We start from the raw sequence: 27,426 nt of genomic DNA on the forward strand, positions 1-27,426 counted from the left end.
TCAGATGAGATTCCTGTGGGGCTATTAGATCCTGTTTCGTGAAGGAATAGTAAGGGGACAGCTGTTAGTGCTGCAATCATGAATGGGAGAATAAAATGGAAAGCAAAGAAGCGTGTAAGAGTTGCTTTATCTACTGAAAAGCCACCTCAGATTCATTTGACAAGGCTTGTGCCGATATATGGAATTGCTGAGAGGAGATGAGTAATAACTTGCCCCTCAGAATATTTGTTCTCAAGGTAAGACATAGCCTATAAATACTGTGGCTACGACCGTAAATAATAAGGTGATTCCAGTGTTTCATGTTTCTAAAAAAGTATAGGATCCATAATAGAAGCCTCGTCCTATGTGAATAAATAGGCAAATAAAAAATACGGATGCTCCATTTGCATGTAGGTATCGGATAACTCACCCATGGTTTACATCGCGGCAGGTATGTGTTACTGATGAGAAAGCGTTATTATGTCTGATGTGTAATGTCTTGCTAGGAATAAGCCTGTTAAGATTTGTAATACTAAACAAATGGAACCGAGATCTCATCATGATGAAATGTTTGATGGGGCTGGAAGATCAATAAATGCACTGTTAATAATTTTTATTAATGGGTGTGATTTTCGGATGTTGGTCATTAGTGTTCTTATAGTTGAATAACAATGATGATTTTTCACGTCATTGGCCATGTAAGAATAATGATAACATACACTGTATTTATTTTAAGTACTATTTTTGTAATTAGTTTGGTGGGGTTTTCTTCAAAACCTTTGCCTATTTATGGTGGACTTGGGTTGATTGTGCGTGTTGGTTGTGGGATTGTGTTGAATTTTGGTGGCTTATTTTTGGGTTTAATAGTATTTTTGATTTATTTAGGGGGGATGTTGGTAGTGTTTGGTTATACGACAGCTGTAGCTACTGAGCAGTATTCTGAGGTTTGAGTGTCTAAGAAGACTGTTTTAGGTATATTTCTTTCAGGGTTGATAATAGAATTTTCAATGGTATTTTATGTTTTAAAAGATGAGGAAGTGGAGCTTGTATTTCAAGTTTAACAGGCTAGAGGACTGAGTGACTTATAATACAGGGGATTCTGGATTTTTAGTGAAGAGGCTTTAGGAATTGTGGCATTGTATAGTTATGGTGCTTGATTAGTAACTCACTGGTTGGTCATTGCCTATTGGTGTTGTAGTTATTATAGAGGTTACTCATGGTAATTAAAGAGAACTATGCTTAGGGGGAGGGTAAAGAGGAATGAGAGAAAATATAGTTTGCTTAGGCCTTTTTGGTCTGATGCTAGTGTAGAAAATGTTATTTGAATGAGGGAGGTAGTTTTTGGTAAAATACTTTCTAGTTAGATTAAATCTAGGAGGGACGATGCTGATCTGCTTCTTGCCATATCTAGAGTTACACTACAACAATCATTGGTCCTCATATGTAACTATATATCATCATTTTATCAGAGGCTCAGTCACACATTTGGTAATGCAAGAAACAACAATTTTGTAAAACAGGCAATATAAAAAATAATATAGCTAGCAGTATTAGTAAGGTCATATGTAAAAATGTAAGTCAAGAACTTCCATTAGGTGCAGCCCAGTATATCCCAGTTCATCTGACTTAGTCTGTTGTGTACCAGTTCTTATCTTGAAGGGACATTATATATCGGCATTGTCCACAAGGCACCCAGCCCAATTTCCTAGTGTAACTAGGTTGGTTATCCCTAGTACAGTTTAATTTCCCCAACATAAGGGAGCCTTTAAATTTAAATGACCATAGCCTGGTGTTAACCTTCTGCTTGCAGATCATGGAGCATCTGATCTTAATCCAAAGACAGATTACTGAGTTAAGCTTCAGAAACAAATTTAGAGTGTCCTTTTAATAATTCAATTAAACTTTGCAACAATATAGCATCACAGCAAGGAACTATCTGAGAAGTGAGTCTTAGTGAATACAGACCTCAATAAACAGAATTAGAATTTGATATCCACTGAAATGTCTCTTTCTCCCTAAAATTACCCTCATTTTTATCAGATATCTCCAAATCAAGATTAATTTGTCTGCAAATTAAGTTTGATAAAAGGCCTCCCAAGGCCAGGAAAGCCACGCCAAGGGCCTTTCACAGATTTTGCCTTATAGATTTAGGTGAATCGCTCCCTTTTTGAGGTCCGCAAAATAACTTGAGATTCCTGCACCTGTTAGGAGGTGGCTTTACTAATTTATCTTATACAGCTGCTGGGAACCTAAGAGTTTGCAATCTCTGGAGGGATCAGGTAGAAAGAAAAGAGAAGTGTTTCAATTCTGCTTACAAAGGTACAATTTACCAAATTGCTACAAGTCATAATTAGTTTGAGGGGGTTTCTTTATATCTGGAAAACACAGATTAAAAGCTAGTAATGTTTCAGACAGAAACCATAAAAATTATAACCACGTTCATCAGTTTACTCAATCCTATGTAACTAATCCTTTTTGTTAACAGTTTCCATTAGACTGTTAAAAATATCTTACCTGGGATTTCCCCTGCGGTCCAGTGGTTCAGACGCCAAGGGTTCCATCCCTGGTCGGGGAACTAAGATCCCACATGCCTCGCAGTGCAGCCAAAAATAAAATAAAATAAATAAATAAATAAATAAACAAATAAATAAATAAAAGACATAAATAAAATAGCTACTCAAAAAAAAAAGTCTTACCTAGTTTAGTAGTATGATTTAAAAGTTATCAGAAACCTGTACTTGTCTAAAGCCCTTTCTGTGAATCTTCTTGAAGATGAAGCAGTTTTGCAAAGCATCAGCTTAACTGCCTGTGAACGACAAAAAGTCTTAAAAAGGCAAGGTTAACAAAGAAGCTTAACCAAGTTTCTGTCACATACAACATTTTAAGATAACTAATATTATAACAATACCAGGACATATCCAAATTTCAGAAACTTTATATAATTTCTAGAATGTGTATATTAATACTCTTTATCCATACAGTATATTCTAAGTAGGTTTATCCCTAGTGTGATAATGCTCTCCATGTAATTTAACGTACCAGATACTACTAGTTAAATATTTCTCTCTGAAATGCCTCAGAGACCCTCGAAAGTGTCCCCAAGTTAGCTGGAGGTCAAAAGAACTTTAATTAAAATTTGGTATTTGGGAAGTTTGTCAAAAGGTCTCAAAACACTTGGTCAAATAAGATCATAGGCCATCGTGAGATAATGCTTATTTCTTACCCAAAGTTACAAGAGATCTCAAAAGCAAATACAGATCACTTAAAGGCACGGAAACTCACACAATCTGTTATCAAAAGCAGCATTCCGAGGAAACTTTGTCCTCTTACTAAAGAGAGAAAACCAGATCCAGCCTTGTACCAGCCTGCTTTTAATAACAAAATTCACTTAATTAACTGTACTCTACACCTAGCCAATCCTGACCATCCACAAACCCTCCGTCACTGTCTGTATCCATATTAGTCTGCCCCCCATTCTCTTCTCCTTTGAGACACAACCAGCTCTAAGACAGACTCACTTTCTTTTCCTTTCATAAAATGCAATTCCATTCTCATACCTTCTTCACTGCAAACACACATCCTACTTTCCTGCTGTACACTGAAATGCTTCCTTTATTATTTCTATTAGCTTTAATTACGTGTTTAAATTAGAGCCCTCAACTCTTAAAAACCTTAATTTCTAGTGAAAACTAAGAGGTAAGCAATTATGAACTTTTTTTTTTTTTGGTTGCACTGGGTCTTAGTTGTAGCAGGCGGGCTCCTTAGTTGTGGCATGTGAACTCTTAGTTGTAGCATGCGTGTGGGATCTAGTTCCCTGATCAGGGATCGAACCCGGACCTCCTGCATTGGGAACGTGGCATCCTAACCATTGCACCACCAGGGAAGTCCCAGCAGTTATGAACTTTTACATTAGCATTCTGTAGATTGGTAAACATAAATACTAGGGAAAATTTCTAAAAACATTTGCTTTCTTATAGAGAACATCTCAGGGTGGCACCAAACATGTTCATTAATAGTCCTAAATACATTTAGTTTCTCTGTTTAGTAACTGATGTCTCAGTATCTTATTTTATTTGGGAACCACCTAGCTATTCAGTAACTTCCATCACTTAATTTAGAACAACTCTAAATTTCAAGTATATTTCCAAGTATCTGGAGAGATTATTCTCACGTAGACATTCCTAAAATATAATTATTCCTAAAAAGTTCACCCAAAAGCTCTGATCTCACTTGTATTTTAGTTCACTTAAAAAATTTCATCACACCAAGTTATGTTCCTTGCTGACAAATTTACAACAGATATAATAAGATCTTATTTGACTTCTATTAAACCTAGGTACAATAAAGGTATTATACTTAATGTTGATGACAGAGACATGTGTATTTAAATTAACAAACAAACTAAGTTTAATACCAGCCATTAATTTAATACTGAATATTTTCCAGTTTACATGAACCTGAAATTAATTCTGGCCAGTTACCTTCTGTATTTTTGAAAATTTATATAAGTGCTAAATTTCCCTTAAGCCAATTAAATAGAGCTCATTAAAAAATTAGTTTTGGTAATAATATCCAAAGGTAAGGACATATATATAACGCACACAGATATATAGACAAACACAACCAGAGATCTCAAAGCTTCATTTTCTAAACTTAGTTATGAATCAGGTATTATAAAACTCACTAGTTTATAAATAATGGTTGGAATAAGTAAAATTTAGAAAGCTTTCCTTCCACATTGTTTTTTTTCCCCTCAATCTCAGGAATTAGAGATGATCTAGATCAGATAAGGGATCCTGAGAGCCCTGGTCTCATGGCACAGGGCGAGAAAAGCAAGTTCTCTCAGAAGGAGTTGTTCCCTCAGGGTCAGAATTCTGAAAAGACGTTTTATCAAGCTTCCCTTTTCTAACTGTATATGCAAAAAGAACCAGTTTGGAATTTTCAAGAGTTTCACCTAAACCAGTTTTCTCTGGAGTCTAAAGAATGTTCTGGCCACCCAGTGTTATAATAGAATATCATCTTTTTCTTAGTCATAGGCTCATAGCTAAAATCTTTCCAGTCAGACAGAATTCTCCCAAGAGGGCTCTGCAGTGGAACAGAACCAGAATTTCCCATTTCATAAGGCAGAATGGCCATCACAAATCGCAACACAGAACACAGAGTATGAAACACACACAGGCACGGCTGTCCTAATCAGACACTCCCTTAAATACAAGGTTGCAGTCTCTCAGAAAACCTCCTACAGAGACAGAGAACTTCAGATCCAAGTACTGACGAACGGAGTAAATGGAAATATCTCAGGTCTTCAGAGATTTCAAAGGGAGGAAAGGAGGGCAGTTTGAAAGAAGAGGGGAAGGAGGGTGGGGGGACAAAAGGGGTGGCCTAACGGACATCTCCTGCCACCTGCAGACGCCCAGCCGTTACGGGACTTTTCTCTGGGCTTCCAGGAAGGGAGGACAGGAACTCGGCCCTACCAGAAACCAGATACCAGATAATTCAAGTTCTCTGCCCACCGGAGGTGGTCAGGCTCTGGCGCTCAGATAACTGAAGCCCTTCAACCAGACTCCTGCATCCAGAAGACAGGAGGGGTTGAGAAGAGGGAGGGGAGAGGGAAGGGCAAAGACGTCAGCGACGTCTCTTGTTCCTTACCTGGGCGGGGCACTCTGGCCAGTCATCTGCGTCAGGAGGAGATCAGAGACAAGAGGGTCCCAGTGGTGGCCTCTGTGTCTGGTCCGTCGGTAGGTGAGCTGGTGCCTGAGCAGTCAGGATGTCAGTCGTGGTAAAGAAGAGATTCCACCAGAGTCGCCAGCTGTTGCAGGAAGGGAGACCCCTTCCAGGGCCCGAGAGTGGGCTCTCGAGTTGTTAGGGAACCATTAACCAAAACCACTCGCCTTGGCCAGGCACGATGATAGCCTCTTGCCTGAGGTGTCTCACAACAGGAGGTCCTGAAAAAGAACATGGTGCTGCTGGTGAAAACCAGCATTGGGAGGAGCCAAAAGAGGGCAGAGATGACCAGCCTCCCAGAATCCTTTGCACTGGGATCCATCTTGGCTGAGAGATGCGCACGCCACCAGGAAGGACCCTGAGTCAGACGATGGGCCAAGCAAGATGCTTGGCCAGAGACAACCTGGAAACTAACCCCATCACCATAAAACCTGAGACTGTGAGCCACGTGGCAGAGCAGTTCTCCTGGGTTCCCCTACCCTCCTGCTCTCTGCCCGGGCGCCCCATCCCAATAAAGTCTTCTGCTTTGTCAGCACGTGTGCCTCCTCGGACAGTTAATTTCCGAGTGTTAGAGAAGAGCCCACTCTCGGGCCCTGGAAGGGGTTCCCCTTCCTGCAACAGTGGGAGGTTGGATGGAAGGGGGCCTTGACCTGGATCACGGCCTGTGTGTGAAGGGTGGGCTGCAGTAGGTTTGGGATATGCCCATAGGACATCAGGTCCCACAGTCCAGTTGGCAGGGGTGGAGTCAGGGGACGGGGCAAAGCTGAAACCCCTTGGCATGGAGCTGATATCGAAAGCCCTGGTGCTGGGTGAGCCCACCTCGGGGAAGGAGGACAGAGTCGAGGACTTGGGTCCAGGCACTAGACTACAGGCCAGGAAGAGGAGGAGGAAGTGCCCAGGAGAGAGGAGGCTGGCCCACCTGCCACACCTGGACTTGCTCCTCTGCCTCATCGTCTTCTGATCCTCAGGGGATGGAGCCACGGCCCATCTGGAAACAGGTGGGTTCATCCGGAGCCAGCCTGGGGTCCCCCACCCGGACATCCAGTTCCACTTCCTCCCTTCCCAGGTGATCGACCATGGGCGGGTCCCCCCACAGCAGGAGGCTTACCAGGTGAGCAGGTCGTCTCCCCACTGCAGCAGGGCCTCCAGGGTGGGCGGCCCAGAAGGCGGTGCCCTGCTCTCCAGCTGCCCGGAGTGTCTGAGGGGAGGGAAGGGGGGGTGCGGAGCCAGAGGTAGAGTGAAGCAGACTGCGTGGTGCACAGCAAGGCCACACCCGCACCCAGCTCGGGGCAGCTGCACCGGGTCCTGAGTACTAGAAATGGACAATGAAGCCGGCTCTGCCCAGGGACCGCCAGCCCCTGAACATGAGGCATCAGGTATAAAGCCAGGAGGCAGGAGAGAGGGCCTGAGGTGGTTTTGATGCCTTTTGTGTGTGTTGGGGGTGGGGTTGGTAAGATGCAGGTAGATTTTAAAATGTATCTGCTCTTAATTGACTCTGGGTGTTGAGTCCCAGGGACCACAGGAAACCCGGGGCCTCTCTAAATGACTAAGCTGGGGGGTTAACAGGGGTCACCGCCTCTCTGGGCTCTTCCAGGTGCATGTGGGGACCATGCGGGGCACGAGCGTGGGCTGGCTCAAACTGAGAAGTGCCAACCCCCATGACCACCCTGTGATCCAACCCAACTACCTGTCAACAGGTAATTCAGCCACCTTTGTCTCTCCCAGACCTGGGCTTGTCGGCTCGTTGATGGACTGACTGCATGAATGAATGCCTTAATGGGGTCATATGTGTCCCTGAATCTCACCCCTGGACCCCATTTTTGAGACACAAGTCACATTCTGTCCTCCCTCCACCCCATTATCCTGGGCTGTAAACGTGCACGTGTTGCTGTGTAGTGCCCTCGGTCACTTGAAGTAACCCTGACACACCATTTTACACAGTAGGCAGGATTTGCAGCTTCCAGAACAATCTACCAAGAGACGCAAGGAGATCTGGCCGTGTATAGATAGCTCACAGAACCTTTTTCTTACTGTTCCTGTGAGTATCTTCTAAAAGCAAATTACACTCCTGGGCCTGCCTCTTTATGCACAGCAAAACTGCACAGTCCCCACTGGGCAGGTTTTGCCCAATAATACTCACGCTGTGGCAGAGGCAGGACGTGTAGTCTTATCTCTATCTTATAGATAAGAAAATTCAGATCTCCGATTTAAACGTAGGGCCTCCGGGGCAAGCCGTGTCCGTCTAGGATGCTGTCTGTTTGGGCTTCGTGGGACTCTGCTCGGTTGCACTGTAACTGCTGATGGGTAGGTGACAGGCAACCTGGTGGCTTGGACCTCTGTGTCCCTGAACCGTGTCCCCTTGGGCAGCTTCTTGAGCCTCTCCCAGTGGCGGATCTTCCAGCGAGGCCAGCATGGTAAGAGGAGGCATGTAACCTGTTTCTTCTCCTCGACAGAAACGGACATCGATGACTTCCGTCGGTGTGTGAGGCTGACCAGAGAAATTTTTGCACAGAAAGCTCTGGCACCGTTCCGGGGGAAGGAGCTCCAGCCAGGAAGCCACGTCCAGTCGGATAAGGAGATAGACGCCTTTGTGCGGGCAAAGGCAGACAGCGCCTACCACCCATCGTGCACCTGCAAGATGGGCCAGCCCTCCGACCCCATGGCAGTGGTGGACCCGCAGACCAGGGTCCTCGGGGTGGAAAACCTCAGGGTGGTCGACGCCTCCATCATGCCCAGCGTGGTCAGCGGCAACCTCAACGCCCCCACCATCATGATCGCAGAGAAGGCGGCCGACATCATCAAGGGGCGGCCAGCTCTCTGGGACGAGGCTGTCCCTGTCTACAAGCCTAGGACCTTGGCCACCCAGCGCTGAGGCCGTCCCTGAGTAAGAAGGCTCAGCACAGCCCTTGGCGCCAAGTGTGCTCTCCTGGCTCTCTCTAGAATGTTACAATTTGATGGCCAAGAATTGGATAATTTAAGAAATGAAACCAGTATTGGTCAGTGAATCGGGTTCTTTCTTCCCAGCATGTCCCTGGGGGCCCTCTGGGGAAGGCCGGCGTTCTGGCTGGGGCCCCTCCTCCCTGCCTCCTGGTAGGACAGCAAAGGGGACGGGAGGCCGGTGGAGAACGGGTAAGTCTGGCCAGGTCCTTGTCTTGTGTTCCGCGGTGCTCTCCAACCCCGGGTCCTGCTGTGTTCCTGGGTCCTGATTGATAGGACTTGAGGAAAGTGGTTCTCTCCCAGGTTCTCTCCCTCTGGAGGCAAGCCCGTCCAAGAGCAGGGTGCTTGCACAGAGGCCGGGGCGTCCTCCCTCTCAGGCTGAAAGCTGCAGCGGAGGCCGAGGGTCCCACAGGAGTTAGGGAGCGTGGAGCACAGCTGGGGTGTGTGCACAAGCGTCCAGTGTCCAGAGGGAAAGCTGCCTGCTGGAAGAAACAGGCTTCTCCTTTCTCTGCCGCTTCCTGATTTCACTCCCAGAGTGAGGCAGGAACTGGTGCTCAGTTGGGTCCCTCTGAGGGGCTTGCAGCCCACCTCTCTGATGCTCTGGTTCGTATTAACACCATCAGCCCGATGAGAGGAATTCTGGGAGTTTTTCCAGGACTCAGGCGTCTACAGGGCCTTTTCACTACCATGGGTTTCAGGGTTTAGCATTTTTAAAGATTTTCCTGTTGCCAGGAAACCTAGAAACCCAGAGCAAACCTGCATCCCTGGCCCGCTCCGTGCAAAGCCTCCCTCTCAGCCTGGGGAGATGGAGGGCTCAGCAGTGGCCACGGCCGGCTCATTCACATTCTCCAGACGTCCACAGCAACAGACCAGGCGGGAGCCAGACTGACGGAAAAAGCAGTCAAGTAAAACTATGATCCTGATCCTGTAAAAAAAAAAAAAAAAAAAAACGCAGTTGAGTGAAAGAAAAATAAATTGGCAAAGGTTTGAGTTTGCGGGGTGGGGGTGGGGGCGGGGGAAACAGATACAAAGTAACATTTAAGACAGCTCTCTGATCTTTAAACTTCTTATAATTCAATAATGCAATCCCGTAACTTATCTTTGAACTGAGACTGTCATTATCCAGCCTGTCTCTACAAGGTAATGAAAACTTGAATGCATTTTGGATTGATTTTTCTGACGATATCCAAAAGCCACTGTCTATGGCGAGAAAGAATGGAAGTGCTATACGGAAACCTGTCGTGCTGGACCCAGAATCAGGAGGGGAGGAAAATGGAACATTCCTGGCTTCACCCTGGATCACAGTGGATTGAGGTGCCTTGGAGGCCCAACAGCTGCAACTTAACGTTTCTGAGAAAGATTTCCAGAAGGGTGGAAAGAAGAAAGCCATCACACCATCCTTCCTTTAAAACTCCTTAAGCAAACCTTGTTTCATCTTACCTGTATCTTGCTTTATTTTCGGTTCCAACGGAGGGTCAGAAAGAAAATTCTCCATCTGCCAAGAGATGTCTTTCTCCTAGAGAGGTCCCCACCTGCCCACAGGCCTCCTCTGGGTCTTGGAGCTGCCTGCGGGGGCGAAGGAACAGTAGGAGTGCAGGTGCCAGCCCCCTGCTCTGAGGGCCACGAAGTGACACGTCAGGCGTGCGGGGGGGTCCCAGGCCTGAGTGTGACTGCGCTGACCTCCTCTGGCGCCGGTATGGCAGGTGACGTGGCCATTCAGTTCGGTCACCTCTGCGTATGTGGTGCCCTCGGCCTCTGAGACAGTGGCTGATGCGCTAGTGTGCGTGTGTCGATGGGCAAAGCGAAGTGTGTAAGGGGAGCCTGTACGGTGGATGGCACCCAGGCCCCTCTCCCGCCCTTGCTACGGGGCCTCGTTCCATGCGATCACATGACACTGCCCCAAACACACACACACACACACGTTTCAAAGGAGGAGAGCGTGAGTGTCGCGTATATCCAGGACCCAACAGAAAACTGCTATTGGAGTTCAGACCCAGGACAGAATATTCTGATCTGAGGCGGTTCCTCCCTCGAGCCCTGACAGCTGAGTGCTGTGGCCACGTGGGCAGGGTGGAGCCAGTGGCCCGTGTCCTAACCCGAAGGGTCCACCACCACAAAGAAAGCTCCAACCTCAGAAAGAGAGGGCTGTTGGCCAAGGAAGCCAGAGAGGGGAGGAAAGTGCAAACTGGAATTGGGGAGGATGAGCCATAGTCTGGCAGCCCGAGGGGCATGGAGACCGGCCGGCGCTCAGCCTCCTGAAGAACCAGGAAGACGTCGTTTAAGTCCCTTAGCAAAAAGCCTGCAGTACTCCCCAAAAGGAAAAACGTACATTTCCAGAAATGGTTGAAAAAGCCTAACAGAAAGCTGCGAATGTGCCTAGTGGTCAGAACACTGACCCCTCTGAAGAAGCCAGTGTTTAAGCTGCTGCATGAGCAGAGGGTTCTTCCTGGTAGAGTAAGAGCCAGAACACACAGCTAGAGGAGCAGCCTGCCCGCAGGTGACCAGGAAAGGGCAGGTCCCGGAGGTGGGACTCTGGCGCCTTAACGTCCGGCCTTGTGCGGCCCTTGTGCAGGCTGCAGGAGCCACTTCCACAGATTCAAATAGAGTCTTCTCTCCAGCCAAACCGTGTTCCTCCGCCCAAAGGTCATTTCAGATTTCCACAGCACGACTTACCATCAGATCAAATGCCTAGGTGCCTTTCTCCTAAAAACCAGAAAAAACACACACCCTTCTCCGCTGGCCCCATCTTGAGACCCAGCCTCCCATCGCATCTCCTGCCACCGTCCCCACAGGGCGCCCTCCCAGCCATTCTGGCTCTCGTTCTCTGGTTAGAAGCAAGGGCCCCAGGCCTGCTCCTCTTCCTCGCCTGCCCCCCTAGGTCCCCAGTAGGGAAGGAATATCATTTTAGAGAAGGAAAAACTTCTTTTCAACAAATGAAGGCCATAGCCGGAGTCTGTCTTTGAGTCGGGGAGGCTAGTAAAGGAGTTAGAACTCTGTGTGTGATGCTGACCAGCTTTCAGGACAAACTGACCACCCAGCCTAACAGTAAAAACCTTTGCAGGAAAACAGGCAATGGGCAAAGACACTTAGGACTGCAAAACGTAAACACCACAGAATAAACTGCTCTGGTTTCTCTCACAAGCGTGGCATCAGCCGTAAAGTGGGTTCATCAGGCAGGTTAAGCCCATCCTGCACTGGAGAAGCTTCTGGGGCCGTCACAACCCACCCTTCCCAGCCACTGGCTGATTCTGAAACATCTCAGGATCAGGCTGGGAGGTGCTGCGTGGCCCGGTCGTCTGGATGGAAATCACAAGAGACCATTTTAACGAGGTTCTTGCTGCCATTTCTGTTTCGTGATATTATGGAAAACACAAGATGAAAGCAACTAAATGTACTGTTCCTGGGGACACAACAAAATGACTTTTTTTAGTGAGTGGGAGGGGAACTAAAAAGGAGAGACGTTTAATCTTAAAAGATTCCTGAAAGAAAAAAACCATGCCCTACAACTTCAAAGTTTTCTTCCAAAGAAAAATTTAATGTTAGATGAGCAGTCGAAGCAGGCTTAATGCAGACAGATATTAGGAGTGGTGCAGCCTGTAAAAATGCCAGTTAAGTGCCGACTAGAAAAGATCACCGACTATACCAGAAAACTCAGTCCTGTTACGGCAGTTTTGGACTGATGATGGTAAGCCAGGCCACACGGTAAGAAAGACCAATGCTCGGTGGAGAGACACAGAGTCTGAGATGACGGTGATAGTGGGTTAGCCCTTTAGGAGAAACAGTGCTCTCTGCGGCTGGACTTAAGTTACCATCGGCATGAGGATAAGGAAAAAGGAGAAGGTGCCAAGAGGATGAGAAAAACATCTACATAATTGCAGAAGTGCCCTCACAGAGCACCTGCCCCCCCGAAGCTCTCACTGGCCAACACCAGCTCTTTGCGAGGAGGGCTCCCAAGTACAATAAAATTATTAACACAGTTTTATTCTGAAGATCATTTTGCATTTTAATAAAAAAGAATTTACGTCAGGAAATAGTCATTTACAAACCTTGAAGTGTTTTTGCCTGGATCTGGAGTAAGAATGTCTTAAGAAGAGGTTTGTAAGGTCTTCATAACAAAGTGTTATTTACAAAAAAAAAAAAAAAAAAAATTAACAGATTACGTAATATTTAAAAACTTTGAACCCAAAATCGCTACCAGTCTTTCTGACGGCAGGGAATCCCTGCCAAGGTAACTTGACAAAGTCGGCATAATTCTGTGAACAGAAAAGGAAGCCTTGATGGGTCTAATGATCCAAACGTGGGTTTTCATCGAGAAGTACAATTGGAGTGTGAGTGCGTTCTAATGAAAACGTCAGCCCTCATTCAGTTGCATATAAAAGCCCTCAAAGAGAACACACAGTACAGCAATGTTTTGTAAAAAGGCAACAATACGATTTGTACAGAGCCCGACGTCTAGTCCTATAGATCATCCTTTGCCCCCTCTGTCCCCAGCACTCCTTATTTCTTTCCTAAGACAAGCAGCCTTACCAGTCCCCAGGGGACAACAGCAGAAGGACTTCATTCACCTGTGCGATTATTTCTGCGCCGGAAATGTCCTGTGGGGGCAGCTGAGAAAACCACAACTATGAATGCCACCGGGTCAGAGTAACCAGCTCGACCTAGGCTGCAGTGTGCTCATCGGAGAGTTACTAAAGCAAAACAAAAGACAGCTGCAACCCATGGTGGATCAGAAGGTGCAACATCAAATCATAGAACCCCTGCCCCAAAAAAGACTGCAAATAGTCATCTGGTACCTCTTGTGTAAAGACAGATTTATAGTGACTCAAAATAGTTTAGAAAAATCTCTGTAGTGCCAAGTTCTTTTGAACTTAAAATTTTACCCCCAAAAGATTTCCACTGGATAGATGAGAATTGGCTCTATTTCTTCTACTTCTGTATAGCCCGAGTAAAAATACTCATAGTTTCTAGATTTGAGTGGGGAACTACAATTATTAGGACCCGTGGATATTGCTGCATTTCAAATACGGTACAATAATTACAAAATATAGACCATCTCTTTACAAATACAAATTATAGTATATTACAAGTCATGTACAGTAAATCTAGAATTTTTAAACAAACTGGCGTATCTAAGTTTACCTGGTTGCGAGTGCATTATTATTCCAGTTTACAGTTGCCCTTTGCCTGACAGTCAGAAACCAACCGTCAGAGTGATGCTCTCTCCTGTAAACTGGCGTCACGTCACAGAAAACCCCGTTTACAGGGTCCCGTTCCCCTCTCAGGATGACGGCTGGTAGGTAGGTCCTGACTTACACACTGTATTTCAGAAGAGCCGAACAGGAATCAGGAAGCAGTGTGTTTTGGGGGGAAAAGGTTTAAAAATGGATACGCTGGGCCCAGTGAACGTCTGATATGCTAGACCGATGGCTGAGGTAATGACATAGGTAAGGTGATCGTCATCACCTTTAAACCTTCCCCTCATGCCCGCGGGTGGCGGGCCAGCGCTCTGGACAAGCGGGCAGGGCTTGTCCGCCCTCCTCGCTGGTCCTCTCCAGGAGGGCTGGACCTGCCCTTGCCCACAGCTGGGGCTGAGTGTGTGGGTGCGGCTGTCCCCTACCAGATTTATGGCTTCCTTGAGGCATGACATCACTTGTACAAAAGTCTAAATTGAATAGGGACTCCACACTGGTGCCTACATTTTCCTAACTACGAGGCACTTTTCCCCTGGCCCTCGGCGCCCCACCTGAGGCCAGAGCCAGTCGGCCGCTCCCTGGGGGCTACAGGGTGGTGATGCAAATCATTTCATCCGCCAGGTCCTCCTCATCCCTCCCGGGGTCTGGCTCCTCGTCGCTGTAGCCGGGCCCGAAGTCCTGGAGCTCGTAGTCCTGCCGGCGTGAGACGGGCCCCACGTCCCCGTTGGCCCGGGGATGCACGTTCCCGTTCAGCAGGTTGCTGGCTGCACTCTCCATCTCGTCGATGGTTAGGTCACAGGCATCGGCGATTTCGTGTTTTGTCGCTGACACGAATTTTGGGTCCCTCGCATACCGTCCTAAGCCTTCGGATATCAGAACCTGTACAGGAAAGAGGATCGGTGGCACGAATGCAAAAGGACAGAAAAAGCACCTCAAGCAGTGACTGTATGATGTGCTCTGGGGACTCGGCCAATCATGTCTGCTAGCCCCCATACGTGGTAACTAAGAGGGAAGGTGAATGGCTTGGAAGATCTGAAGGACCTCAAACACTGCACGTGGCCCAACAAGAGTGCAACCCACCGGGGACAGATGTCTCAGCGTAAGCTAGTCGAATTTGCAGGAACAGCGCACACAGTCCTAGGTACAGCTAGCTGATGAAACCCGCAGGGGTGCTGTTTTTATATTCATGCTTTAAGTACCATCCTGGCTGCTAAGAAGTGGGCGGTGTCCAGGTTCAGAAGCCAGGCATCCGGGCTCCGGAGCCCACCTGCCCTCAGAACCACCACCTGTTCCTGTTGCGCGCGGTTCTCCCCAGTTCCGCCCTCCCATGCAGACTCCGTGGCCACACTCACCGCCTCCACCAAGCTGTCTGCGCTCCTCTGCTTGTCGCTGTTTTTGTTGTGGAAGCTGCTGGGGACAGTCAGGCTGGCTGGTGTGAACGTCCGATAGGAGACGCCGGGCTCGTCCGTGTACCACGAGCTGCGGTGCAGGGACGGTAGGCTGCCGTTGACCTGGTCCGGGGCCTCCGACCGCTCGACCTGGATCAGTGGGGTGTAGCACGGCGTCCAGTCCCTGTACGACGGGGTCGCTGGCGGGGTGGCCCACGACCTGGTGGAGTGGCTCGGCGAGTACTTCTGGGCTTTACTGGAATCTAGGCCGGCGACTGCCATGATCTGAGGAGAAAGAGGAAGTGGGGAGACCAGAGGTCCTCAGAGGTCCCGGCCTCGGGCCCCCTCAGAACAGACCAGGCTGGGGCTTCCCGGGTGGCGCAGTGGTTGAGAGTCCGCCTGCCGATGCAGGGGACACGGACGGGTTCGTGCCCCGGTCCAGGAGGATCCCACATGCCGCAGAGCGGCTGGGCCCGTGAGCCGTGGCCGCTGAGCCTGCGCGTCCGGAGCCTGTGCTCCGCAACGGGAGAGGCCACAACAGCGAGAGGCCCGCGTACCGCAAAAACAAAACAACGACAACAAAAAACAGACCAGGCTGGAGGCGCTATTTTACAGGGGCTTCAGAAGGACACAGCACACTGAGTAATTCAATGAATTGGCCGTAAAAACTTGGCTTTCTAGCAGACCATGTTTTCTTTTCCCCCACATGCATATTTCCTGTGACTCTTCCCAGGTAGGAATCAGTTGTTGGTGAAACAGCTTAGAAGCATGAAGACACAGGGAAGACGCACAAGCTGTGGGGTATGAACATGCCACCCGGTTCACTCCGGGTTTGAATAGGGAAGTGCATTCAGGGCAAGCTGACTGCGCCCAGCGCTCGTAGGGAAACAGGCTGGTTCTCTTTAGGGCAACTCATCCCGCGGCCAGCACTCTGCTCAGAAGCACCAGGTAGGCACAAGCCTGCTTCTTCCACCTCCAGAGACGCCATGGCAGGTCTGCCCTGGCATCCCACTCTGCAGAGGGGGACGGTGAGGCTGGGTTTATGAACAGCACAGGCCTGTGGCCAAGTCGGAAGCCAGGACCGCCTGGGGGAGGCAGGGCGGGGCAGCAGGGGACAGGGCACTGTCACGCACAAGCCCACGAAGACCTCCATGCCTACTCGGTGTGTGGCATGTGATGGCCAGGGCCTTCCAGAGGTTTGTCCTCCGTCCACGACAAAGCAGCACACGAAACTTAACATAAAAAATGGAAGGCAGCAGACTTCGTTGGTGGTCCAGTGGTTAAGACTCTGCGTTCCAAACGCAGGGGGCCCGGGTTCGATCCCTGGTCAGGGAACTAGATCCCGCCTGCCGCAACTAAGATCCTGCATGCTGCAACTATGACCCAGCACAGCCAAATAAATAAATAATTTTTTTAAAAAAAGGAAGACAGAAAGGGAACAGCAGCTCTGATGTGCTCTTTTCAGGAAGACAAAGTACCATATCCTTGTCCTGGAGGCAAAGCCCCACAGGCCCTCCAGTCCCTGGGCACCCTCCTGTCCGGCCGCCCTGACGGGCCGGTCTCCCTGGACTACACCCCCCTTGCAGGCAGGTCGGAGGCTCACACACCCTCGTGACCCCAGGGCCTGGCCCCCAGAGGGCTCCGTAAATGACGGGACAAGCTCTCAGAGCCAAGGGCAGCACCGATTGTTCAGGGTCAGTAAAGCCGCTGCCACTCCCTGCAGTGTGGCTTGTCCCAGGCCCTGCCTTCAGTGCCGAGGACGGGTGTGTGCAGCTAGGCTGAGAGCCCGGCTCTGGAAGCTGGCAGCCTGGGACTCAAATGCCAGCTCGGCCGCTCAGCTCCTGTGTGAGCTCAGGGATGTCACCTTCCCTCTGTGATGCTTGCTCGTCCGTAGGACAGGGTTCATGATAGTTTCTATTTGGCAAGGTGGTCACAGGACTGAACCAGAGTGTTTGTGAAGGGTCCCCCTTCCCTCCAGGGCTGGCAGCCAAGGGGGACAGGGTGCCCATCGGCCCTGGGGGCTGGGCCAGGTGTGCCGGCTCACCTGTTGCTGCATCAGGTGCAGAGGCAGGGCCGTGCGGTGGGGGAAGGCGGGGGATGGCAGGAACTCCTCCTGGCTGCTGTGCCGGCGCAGGCACTCGAAGTTGAAGGAGGATCTCCGGGGGGCTGAGAAGTTAAAGCACACCGTGCAGCTGTGAAACCGGCAGTCAGGGCCCCGGGGCTCTGGGGTCAGGGCAGCCCCCTGCACATTCAGCAGGGGGCCCAGGAGGAAGCAAGCAAGGCACCCAAGAAAAAGCATTGGGCACCGGGGTGGGGGGCGGGGGGCGGTGTCTCAGAACTTTGGGAGGGAGGAAGAAGCAGCCCGACTAAGGGATGTTTTCAAAAGAGCAAGTCAGTTTCTCCTCCCTGCCACACCTGTTCTCAGGGGGAGGAGCTAGAAGCAGCCAGAGGGTGGCTGTTCTGACCCTAGGCCCCTGTCCCTGCACGTGGTGGGGACACAGCATTCCGGGTCAAGTACACGACGTCATTCTAGAATCCCAGAGACGCTTGCTGACTGCCCCGTTCTCACCTTCCAGACATCCTGAGTGTCTCTGGGGGCTGGAGCATCCTGCCGGTGCTCCTGTGTTATGTTTACAATTCTGTTTGCTACCTGCCCTAATAGCTCAACCAGGTAATAAGCAGATCCTTTTGTGGGGAAAGACCCAGCTTCCCTAGCCCTGAAGACAGAACAAACAAGAAAGGATACCTTGAACTTTAAAAAATGCGGTTGGCTGCCCTGTTAACAGCCGCTTTGAATAGAGGCTTATAAACAGGTCGAGTGATGACAAGATGACCCAGAACTTGTGGCTTCACGGGGCACCAGGCCCGGGAGATCAGTCTGAGTTCTGGGCCCTGAGCACAGGCCAGAGGCCTCCCCAGGACACCTCCCCTCAGGCGCTGCCGCCCTGGAGCTGCCTCGGCAGCCTTACGGGTGGCCTGCGAGGCAGCGCTGGGTCACCTCAACAGTCCTTTCTTGAACTCTGCTTTCTAAGCTCACGGGGCATTTCTTATGCCCCGCAACACTCCACACTCCCCTAATTCCTGCACTGGAAAACTGCAGGGACCTGCGTGGGGAGGCCCCCGGCATCCTGGGACTGCACACGAAGCCGCAGAGCCCGTTCTCTGGGGGCCAGGCTCCAAAAGCACACGGAGACCAGACCGAGCCCTTGCCGGCCACTGCCCACCAGGGAGGGACCAGACAGACGACGAGCCCTGTTTCGCGGGCCCGACGCACACCGTGGGGCCTGCTGGGCCTCCTCGTCCAGTTGCCAACATGGGACACAGGCACCTGCCATCCGCATCAGACAGCCTTCCCTCCACGCGCCACGCGGGACCGAACTTAAGTGTTCTAAGAGGAGGATGGGCCTCCCTGGTCAGCACCACCTCTCGGACCCTCCTAGGGTCAGATGGTGGTGCCAGGGGATGGAGCCAGGAAAGGAAAACTACCACCGCTGTCATTCAGGTAGCACCTTTCAGTTTTGAAAGTGGATCCTCTCTTTTGCTCTGCACCACCGTCTCTAATGGGGGAAGTAATCCCGCTGTGGCTGAGAACACAGGGGCTCCGTGGTCTCCCTGCCTGAGGTCTGAATGGATGGGCAGCAAAGCAAATAAGAGGCGTTTAATTTATTCACCCTTAAAAATAAAGAGGGCAGCCACTCTTGCCCGCTCAGGGTCCTTGATTCACAGAGGCGGTGCCCACGAATGGTGATTATCATGGCCACCAAAGGGAGAAAGGGGGGTCACAGGAGGGCAGTAGAACTCACAGGGCCAGGGGCCTCTGTCCAGCCTCGCCTGCATGTGCGTCACCTGGTACTGATGGACCCCTGAGCTGCTCTGTTTAGCAGCTTCTGTTTGGGGCTGTGAAATTAAATATTAACCATGGAAATGGGTCTGATTACACTTCCCAGCAGGGCTATGACAGCTGGAGGGAGATAGGACCTGGGCACCACCCAACTGCACTTGTTACCGTGCACTAGATGGCAGACTCAGAGCCGCTGTGTCTTGGTTATTTTTGGTTACTGATTAGAGTCCCACCCCAAAATATGCCTCATTCTTCAGAAACGCCAGAAGTGGACATTCTTTAACCAGCATCAAAATGTCCGCGTGTCCAAAATCAAACTACCCAGCCAGGAACTGGCAGGGGCCACTGCTCTGTTTCCTTCCCCGGCTCAAGTTCCTCGCTGGGGGTGACCCAGATCTCCTGGTGGCACCATTGATGCCAGCTGCCCACGAAAACCAGGTCAGGGAGCAGCCAGCCCCTGCCCCTTCTCTGCAGGACGGGATTCCTTGGCCCCAGGATGAGGTGCCTACCCTAGAGGTCACCACCAAGGCCACAACCTACCATGAGCAGAGAGCACTGGCAGACCAAGGCAAAGGTGGGGGAGAGGAGGAAGGATGGATACCAGGAACCCCCAGGTGCTCCTCAGAGGCGTGGGCCTTGGGCAGAGGCCTGGGCTCAAGTCCACTCTGTGCGCGGGCCCATCCTCCGCCCTCTAAGGGGTCACGGCCCCATCTAGGGAGCGGGCTTAACAACACCATGGTGCATGTCTTGCCTACCTGTCAGGGCAGATCCCAAGCTCAAAGGCAGTGATGAGGCGCACAGAAACCCCTCATCGGGTGCGACATACCGTGCAACTGTGGGGCCTCACACTGTCTCTGTCTGTTCTCAGCAGGAAGCGCTTTAAGCCCTACCACGTGGCACACAGATAAGAAAGCAAGCCAACAGCATCTCCAACTAGGGGGCTGGTCTCGAGGACTGGAGGCCCCCACCATGGCAGGACCACGTCCGTCACCACCCCCGGGCTGGGGCAGGGGGAGAGGCACACTGGTCTCTGTGAGCCTTGCTCCCAAACAAAAAATCTGGCCTCACATGTTGGGGTGGGAGGGAGCAGGCGTCTCCTTGGAGACCTCCGGGAATCATAGCAAACAGGTGAGTCGTCATCCTCCGAGAAGCTTTGGGGGTGATGGTAGCCTCGAGGCCGCTCGAAGTCCAAGCTGCTGCCTGGGTATCGGGTATAGTAGCCGCAGCTGTAGCTCTGCCTGGTGATCGAAAAGGCCAGAAGAGAGAGCGAGGGACACATGAGAGCCTAATTAACAAGCCCACGTCACAGTCCTCTCCCCACCGCCTTGGACACAGGAGAACAAGGCAGCCCTCAGCTCCACGGAAAATTCTAGTTGGAGGGCAAGGGCTGCCACAGGAAGGTTCAGGACGGCAGACCTGCGATGAGTGAGGTGCTGGTGTTTTCCCTCCCTGGGGCAGCCTCAGGCCCCGGTCAGGTGTGGACTGCCGATGCCCGGCAAGCTTGACTATCACCCGCTCACTTCTTCCCGAGGGTCTGCCCTCGGCCAGGTGCTGAGCGGGGCGCCTGGGACACGGAGATGCCTGAAGCGCGGTCAGGGAGCTTAGCAAGTACCTCATGCCCATGGAATTCTAACGCAGGCTGGCGAAGGTGGGCGCTGGGAGAGAGGGGCTCAGGGTGGGGCCCCGTGGGTTCTCGGGGCAGGGGTGGGGGCGGCATTTCAATTCCAGTCAGAGGAGGAGCAGGCCCTTGAAGGGAAGGTGGGATTAGCTGAGCACAGGTGGGGAAAGGGCATCCAAGGGGTGGTCGTGGTGTGAGCAAAGGCCCTGAAGACGGAAAGTCGGAATGCAGCTGGCTCAGAACCAGTGGCTGCAAATCAGGCTTCCAGGGAGGCCTGCGGAAGGCCGTGGCGCAGAGCGGCGTGAGGGAGGCCCGGCTGCGGCTGGCCTGAAGGACGAGGCTGACGTTTAACAACATCTCAGACGCCAGAAGTGACCTCACCACAGAACCACGTCCACTTCAATGGGCCACCGGTCCCAGCGGGATGCAGGTTACAGAGAAGAGGGTGGGAGGTGGCCTTTGTCCCCTTGCACTGCCTGCTACCTGTCCTAAAGCAAAGTGTCCGCTTTAACCTCATACCTGCCTTCTTCAGGACAGGAGCCTAGAGAGGTGCCACTCTGACCTCCTGTCCCCTCACCTCTAGGAGAGGCCTCCTGATGGGAGTGCTGTCCATTAAGACCGACCAAGCTCTGGGCTGGCGAGCCGCTACACGGCGAGAACCCCCAGCCCAGAGCGCTCAGCGTTCAGCAAAGGCTCTCATTTCTAGAGCCTATACTGAAGCCTCACGGGTGGGCCCCTGGTGGAAGTAAGTCAACAGGCCTGAAAAAACAGCCTCCACTCTGCCTCTCTCCAGTCCTACTTCTCCTGCCCTGACTTCTCCTGTGGCCTGGAGGCTGTGCTCCCACTCTGCTTCCCAGGACAGTCCCAAGGGCAGCAGCAGGGGGCCCGTGGCTTCGTGGGCAGGCGCAGCCCCAGGGCCAGGAGACAGCAAGGCCTCCTCAGGTCGTCCCGAGCCACAGAGCCCTCACCTGCTCCCGGTGGGCGAGCTGTCGTCCTCGTAGCACTCCTCACTGCTGAAGTACTCCTGTTCCCCCAAGCAGCAGGGGTCCCTGAAGTAGCCGTGTATCTCTGGGTCTTCCCGGCAAATAGTTGGGAACTGCTCGTCTCCTGAGTCAGCCCTGCAGTTGGGAGAGAGGGCCTGAGCGGCTGGGCGGGCGGCAGACCGCTCCTCCGGCGGTGCCTCGGCGGTGGCCACGGCAGCCCTGCCCGAGGCGCTCTGGCGTCTCCCTGGGTGCTCCTGCCTCAAGTGGGGCTGGATTGTTAATGCCTCTGGCAACGGTGCTGTGTGTGTGTGTCTATGTGTGTGCGCACGCACGTACCAGGAAGGGGTTTCTCCCTCAGTGCCTTGATGATGCTAGTGCCACACCACTACCCCCAGAGGCCTGAGAACCAAAAGAGTAGATGTAGTTTGGGAGTAGAGCAAGAAAATGGACCTAGAGACCTGCGGTGATGGGCTCCCAGGCCACCTGCTCGGATCCCTGGGCCTCCTTACCCCGGCCCAAGGTGCCCTCAGAGCCTGGAGCATCTGACCCAGGAAAGGTGACAGGATTTTTGAGTACAGGGTCCCAGGGGAGGGAGACTCTCCCGGACAACGTCCACCACGTTTTCAAAGACAGCCCTGCCCCAGGACTGTCGTGATGTCTCCCTGGAACCCAGATGTCCTGGCCTCGGCCCTCAGGGAAGCCGGCCAGGCTCTGTGGCATCACTGCTCTCCAAACAGAGGACTGTGCTTCCTCCAAGCTCTTCACTCTCTCCCACCCTCCTCCAGCTCAAGTAACTTCTAACTTGAGATCATTAAACCAGGACATCTGTCCTCCCTGTCCCCAACACCATGACCGTCCCACCCACAGTCCAACTGGGTTCAACAAACAGGGAGCAGGGTATACTGCCCGTGGGTAGGGGGCTGCCCAGGAGACAAAGGAGAAGGCCTGGCTCCTGGACTTCAGGAGGTGGGGGGTCACGCTTTTACAAAGCCTCCACAAGAGGCCTGACCCCGGACAGCAGCACGACTGCCCAGCTCCACAGGCCAGGGGCTCTCCCAGCACCGCACTGAGGCCTGCGGGGCTATAGCTGTGGGCGCGCCGCATGTGAACTTAGGTCCTTGGGTGGTTAACACAGTCTGTGCAGATATGGATCTGAAAGCTCTGCGTCCACAGCCCTGGGCTGTAATGCCCTGCACTAGGCTAGCTGGCTCCTAGGGCCTTCTCATCTCTCAGCACTCAGAGAGGCCATCTGGTCCCACTTAGAACACACAGTATTTAACACATAAATACAGGCAATGAGCACATACCTAATGTAAGTTTCATAATAGCGCGTTCTATCCAGGAAAGGCATAACACGGGAGGGAGGGAGAAGATAAAAGTTAAATATTTCTAGCAAAATTTAAAAAGCAAATATATCAAGCTACTCCCTAGAGCAGGGGTCGGCAAACTATGGTTCATGGGCTGAATACAGGCCGTCACCTGTTTTTGCATGGCCCACAAGCTACAAAGAGTTTTTATTCTTTTAAAGAACTGAAGCAAAATCAAAGGAAGAAAAATATTTCATCGCACGTGAGCGCATGAAGTTCACATTTCAGTGTCCACAAATAAAGGTTTATCGGGACACAGCTGCACCTGTACGCTTACATATGATTTATGGCTGGCCTCTTGCTACGATAACAGAGGTGACTAGCTACAACAGAGACTGTATGAGGCTCCAACCCGAAAATATTTACTCTCAGGCCCTTTACAGGAAAAGTCTGCCAGTCCCGAATTATGTGGTACAGTCGGGGAAGGTAGAGTTTGCAGCTGCTCCTGTGTTAAGGGGCATCGTGTAGAGCAGGATGCAGGGTGGCAGGTGGCCCTTTATCCTTTGGGTTCATCACATGGCCAGTTCCTGAAGAAGCTGTGACCTGGAGGCACTCACAGGTCCTAACACCAATGCCCGCAGGGAGCCTCCCACCTGTGCCAGAGATGGGAGAAAAAACCTGCCTTGGGCTGACACTACATTACCAAGTGCAAACACATCTTAAACGTTACCTTTTAATACTGCACCTTCTTTGAGGCTCACGGCCATGCTTGTGGAAGGAATGATGCCCATTTTCAGGCACATGCTCAAGGTTCCCAATGCTGGGCCGTTTTCCAGGGGCAGCTTTGGACATATTGGCATTATTGAGATTGGCATTTGTTGAGCTGGGAACTTGCTTTCCTATGGAATTATGGTTATGATGGTTATGACACACCGAATTTCCTGCTGGAGGAAACAGCGGTTTCTCAGTATCACTTGCAGGTGGAATTGAAGGCCTTTGGACATGCAGGGGACGGTGGGTGGTATTGGTCTGCTGAAGGGAATCTCTCCTATCACTATTAACATGATTGACATGGTTTCCAAGCAGGGCACCATTTCTCTGCAAAATAATGGGAGACAACACCAGGTAATTTAACAAATATTTGATGCAGGCTAGCTATGTTAGGTAATTTCTTTTCTACATGAAAAACAAATTCTAGGTAAGCTCCATAGAATCCCTGTGAAACAGTCTGAGTGTCTCAGTGACCAGGGTGACTGTGTGTGCCAGCCGGTCCCCCTGAAATGAGGAAGGTTACCGATTCCTGAGCTGGGGAGCAAGCGCTCGGCTGTCATTCAAGTGCACTCTTCCGGTTGCTCCAAGGTGAGCTGACTTTCGCCCAGCAGGGCTGTCGGCAGCCCCAGTGGCCGAGGTTGGGCGGCAGGCAGGTCTCTGGGCCGGGGGCTGGGAAGTGGAGGGCCCGCTGGCAGATCAAAGAGCCGGCCCGGGGAAGGAGGGGTGGGGAGGGCCAGCGGCTGCTAGGAGGACCCAGGATGCTCATCCACGCCGGCCAGTGGTCGTGACCGAGCTCCTCCGAAGTGGCCAGTGTGGGGCAGAGGAGCAAGCTCTGGGAAGGAGCAGGCCTGGCCCTAGGAGGGGTGCTGCTGAACGGGGAGGGTCTGCAGGGGGGAGGGCACGGTCCACAAGCCCCTCTAGGCCCTGGGGCTGGTGTGCATCCTCCAGGCTCTTTGGCAGATCGTTAACTGCCCCAACTGGACTCCTGCCCCGCTATTTCCAAGTGGCCAGTGTGTAGCTAGGCGTGGAATAATTACTTTGAACACATCTTCTTCTTCTTCGCCTTTTGTTTCCTCCGGCTCGTCATCTTGCAAATCACATGAGATAGCACGCCGGATTTCTGGCCCAATGTCGTGCAGTGTCCTTAATCCCGCCTAGATCAATGAAAATGGCAAAACAGGTTAGACAACACGGGTGGCCTGGGCCCAGCCTGGGTCCTGGCTTTGCTCCTGCCTGATTCAGTTGTGGGAGGGGAAGGTTTCTCCAAAGGACAGTCCAGGGAACTGACCACTTGTTTGAATGTAACTGATGGTGTCCCTGCAGCCTCAGGGATGGAGGGTGTGGTCAGGAGTTCAAGATGGTCCTGGGCTGGGATGCTTGAGGCCAGTGACCGCCTTTTCAAGCACCCCCACTCGCAGGGAACAGCGCTTGCTTACTAGTACTAGGGTCTGCCATGGCCAAGAGCCCAGGCCCATGTCTAAATGACTGTCTACAGAAGGATGGCCCGCAGAGCGCCATCTCCCGGAGCCTCGGACGGGGCGAGGAGCACGGCGCGGCTGTTTTACAGGGAGGGTGGCAAGCGCTCGCTGGCTGTGTCCAGGATGAGAAGCCTAGTGCAGGTGCCAGAGGGCCAGCAGACCAGGCAGCCAACTGGGCCACTGGTTCTGCTTCAAAGCCATGGGAACGAGGGCAGGACACAACACACTGCAGCCACCAGCACATTCAGGACCAGAACGCGATGGACAGACACGCACAGACCTGGGCTGCCGTGCAGGGCCAGGCTCCATGGCCATCTGTTGGCACCTGGGCCTGCAGCCTGTGCTCAGGTGGAGAACTCGCCAATGGTTGGGTCATCCTCTTGAAGACCACAACACACTGAAAGGGGCTCCAGCCTCTGGAGGCGGCGCCAGACCTGCCAGGTGACCCCTTAGGCCCCTCACGGACGTTCTGCATTTCCCCGAGGGCCTCACGGCCGGCCTTCCTCACCCTGGGCCCCGGGTTCCAGTGGGACAGGGCCTGGGAGAAGCCCTCCCATTGTACTTAAATTTCTCTAGGGAAATATTCGAGATGCTTATGGACTACCTATGGGGGAGGGGTGGTTGCTGGCTCTGAGAAAATTATGTTTTGACCAACAATTTGAAGAAAAATGGCACGCTAATAGGGAGAGTACAGTTACTCTATCCTTGGACACAAAAAGACTGGCATCGGAAAGAGGCATTCCCTCCCTGTCCCCGGTCTAAGGTCACCCGTCCTGTACCCGGGTGGTACCCCCTCACCTGCCGGCCGTCTGTCTGCACCTCAGTAGCCACTAAAGGTGTGGAGAACATCTGAGGCCCTGGCTGTGCGGGTCTCCACCCGCAGCTAACACCCCCCAGTGTGAGGGGGGGGACCGCTTCCCTGTCCTTCCTCCACAAGCCCCGGCAGCGGGTGGTACAGGGCACAGACAAAGCGTGATGACCACGTTTGAGACACGCCGGGCAGTGGAGGGGGTGGGGGGGAGGGGAGGAGGGGAGGGTGGCCCCCATCTTGCCAGATCCGGCAGGACCGAGCCCACGAGTGTGGGAACGCTCAGACCGGTCTTCTGCAGTCCTATGGAACCGCCCAAGAGGCTCTCGTGAAAATGGCTTCGTTCGTAACAGCCCTCAGCCTGCGAGAGGATCCTTTTAAAGGTCGCACACCAGGCTGCGTCTGGTTTGAACCATTCTTTGCATACAGGAGCCCCAGACCTTTCCATTTTATGAACCGTGGGGGTGAACGAGCTGCCTGGAGTCAAAGCCTTAAGGTTCCCGGCTAAGAAGGCTGTGGTCTCGCAGGGGAAGGACACACGTGTCCCAGGGCCAAAGCCAGAACAGTTTGTGGTGTGGGCAGTGAGGCTGCCTCTCACTCACCTGTCCCTCTGATCACAGGCAGCAGACACACGCACTCAGACGTGCACACACGTACAGCTACAAGCACACACATGTACACGCACGCACACACACACACACACACACACACACGCTCACTCTTTTCCTCTCTCAGGACCCCGCTTCCGGCACATCTGAGCCTGGGAAATCATCTGTCTTAGAGGCAGACCCACACCATTCTCAGGGAAACATCAGGAAGGCAACTCTAATGCCAAGTGGATGAAAAGCTCTTGCACAGCAGAGCTGCAGGCCTGGGCAGCAAGGTTGAGCCCAGTTGTACTGAACAGCCTGCAATCCATCCAGGCAGTGCTCTGTAGGGCACAGTTATCAAGGGAAGATAAACGAAGCCAGAGTTTCACCATCTGATTTTGGATCACTGGAAAGAAAGAGCTGTTACATATCTGAGGCTCCCAAGCAAGAGACCAGGTTTGAGACACCTGCTTCCGTTGCCACAAAACACACACAGGTGACAGTGCACCGAGTCAGCATCCCCAGGTAAATTATGTACCTTAATCCACGTCCCAAGGCAGCGTGGGCCAGGAAAACTGTTTAAATAACAACAGATAATCCTGTTCACTGTCATTCAACTGACTGGACTAGGTCTGATTAGAAGAAATAGAAAACTATTTATTTGGATAATTTTTAACATCATCCTCTGTTGACGGGTTGACATTTCACTGAAATACACATATGACATAATTGCATAATAAAACCAGAAACTGTCTCCAGCATGTCTTCAATGATACACAAGATTAGGAGAGAGCAGTGAACAAACACACA

The 27,426-nt window shown here is 51.7% G+C and overlaps 2 protein-coding genes, 1 long non-coding RNA gene and 1 other non-coding gene across 18 annotated transcripts in view; 2 read left to right on the forward strand and 2 right to left on the reverse strand.

The window, feature by feature from the left end:
- The window catches only part of CHDH (choline dehydrogenase), a 68,790-nt gene extending 60,082 nt beyond the window's left edge, over positions 1-8,708 (forward strand). For 2 of the 3 annotated variants that reach the window (XM_033424613.2, XM_004267924.4), the window contains 3 exons: positions 6,672-6,814; positions 7,298-7,400; positions 8,157-8,708. In XM_033424613.2, coding sequence (XP_033280504.1) covers positions 6,672-6,814; positions 7,298-7,400; positions 8,157-8,575 — 665 coding nt within the window. In that variant the 3' untranslated portion in view covers positions 8,576-8,708. Of the gene's footprint in view, positions 1-6,671; positions 7,080-7,297; positions 7,401-8,156 lie in introns of those variants that run through there. The other variant, XR_004482326.2, reaches the window with a different exon arrangement.
- On the reverse strand, positions 1,808-10,217 carry LOC117200686 (uncharacterized). Its single transcript, XR_007479469.1, has 5 exons — positions 10,081-10,217; positions 7,844-9,565; positions 6,812-6,901; positions 5,629-5,924; positions 1,808-2,785 (listed from the first exon to the last, which is right to left on the reverse strand). It is a non-coding gene; the product is annotated as an uncharacterized LOC117200686 (long non-coding RNA).
- A 2,400-nt stretch (positions 10,218-12,617) lies between these two features.
- Positions 12,618-27,426, reverse strand: part of CACNA1D (calcium voltage-gated channel subunit alpha1 D) — a 318,762-nt gene continuing 303,953 nt past the window's right edge. For 7 of the 13 annotated variants that reach the window (XM_033424608.2, XM_033424607.2, XM_004267920.4 and 4 more), the window contains 8 exons: positions 24,778-24,894; positions 23,700-24,067; positions 22,970-22,996; positions 21,648-21,797; positions 20,130-20,299; positions 17,265-17,386; positions 15,185-15,505; positions 12,618-14,711 (listed from right to left, as the gene is read on the reverse strand). In XM_033424608.2, the coding sequence (XP_033280499.2) occupies positions 14,418-14,711; positions 15,185-15,505; positions 17,265-17,386; positions 20,130-20,299; positions 21,648-21,797; positions 22,970-22,996; positions 23,700-24,067; positions 24,778-24,894 (1,569 nt within the window). In that variant the 3' untranslated portion in view covers positions 12,618-14,417. Of the gene's footprint in view, positions 14,712-15,184; positions 15,506-17,264; positions 17,387-20,129; positions 20,300-21,647; positions 21,798-22,969; positions 22,997-23,699; positions 24,068-24,777; positions 24,895-27,426 lie in introns of those variants that run through there. The other 6 variants (XM_049715246.1, XM_033424609.2, XM_004267923.4 and 3 more) reach the window with 4 other exon arrangements.
- TRNAW-CCA (transfer RNA tryptophan (anticodon CCA)) lies at positions 16,483-16,555 on the forward strand. Its single transcript has one exon. It is a non-coding gene; the product is annotated as a tRNA-Trp (tRNA).

The sequence above is a fragment of the Orcinus orca genome, chromosome 10, assembly GCF_937001465.1.
Source record: "Orcinus orca chromosome 10, mOrcOrc1.1, whole genome shotgun sequence".
NCBI lineage: Eukaryota > Metazoa > Chordata > Mammalia > Artiodactyla > Delphinidae > Orcinus > Orcinus orca.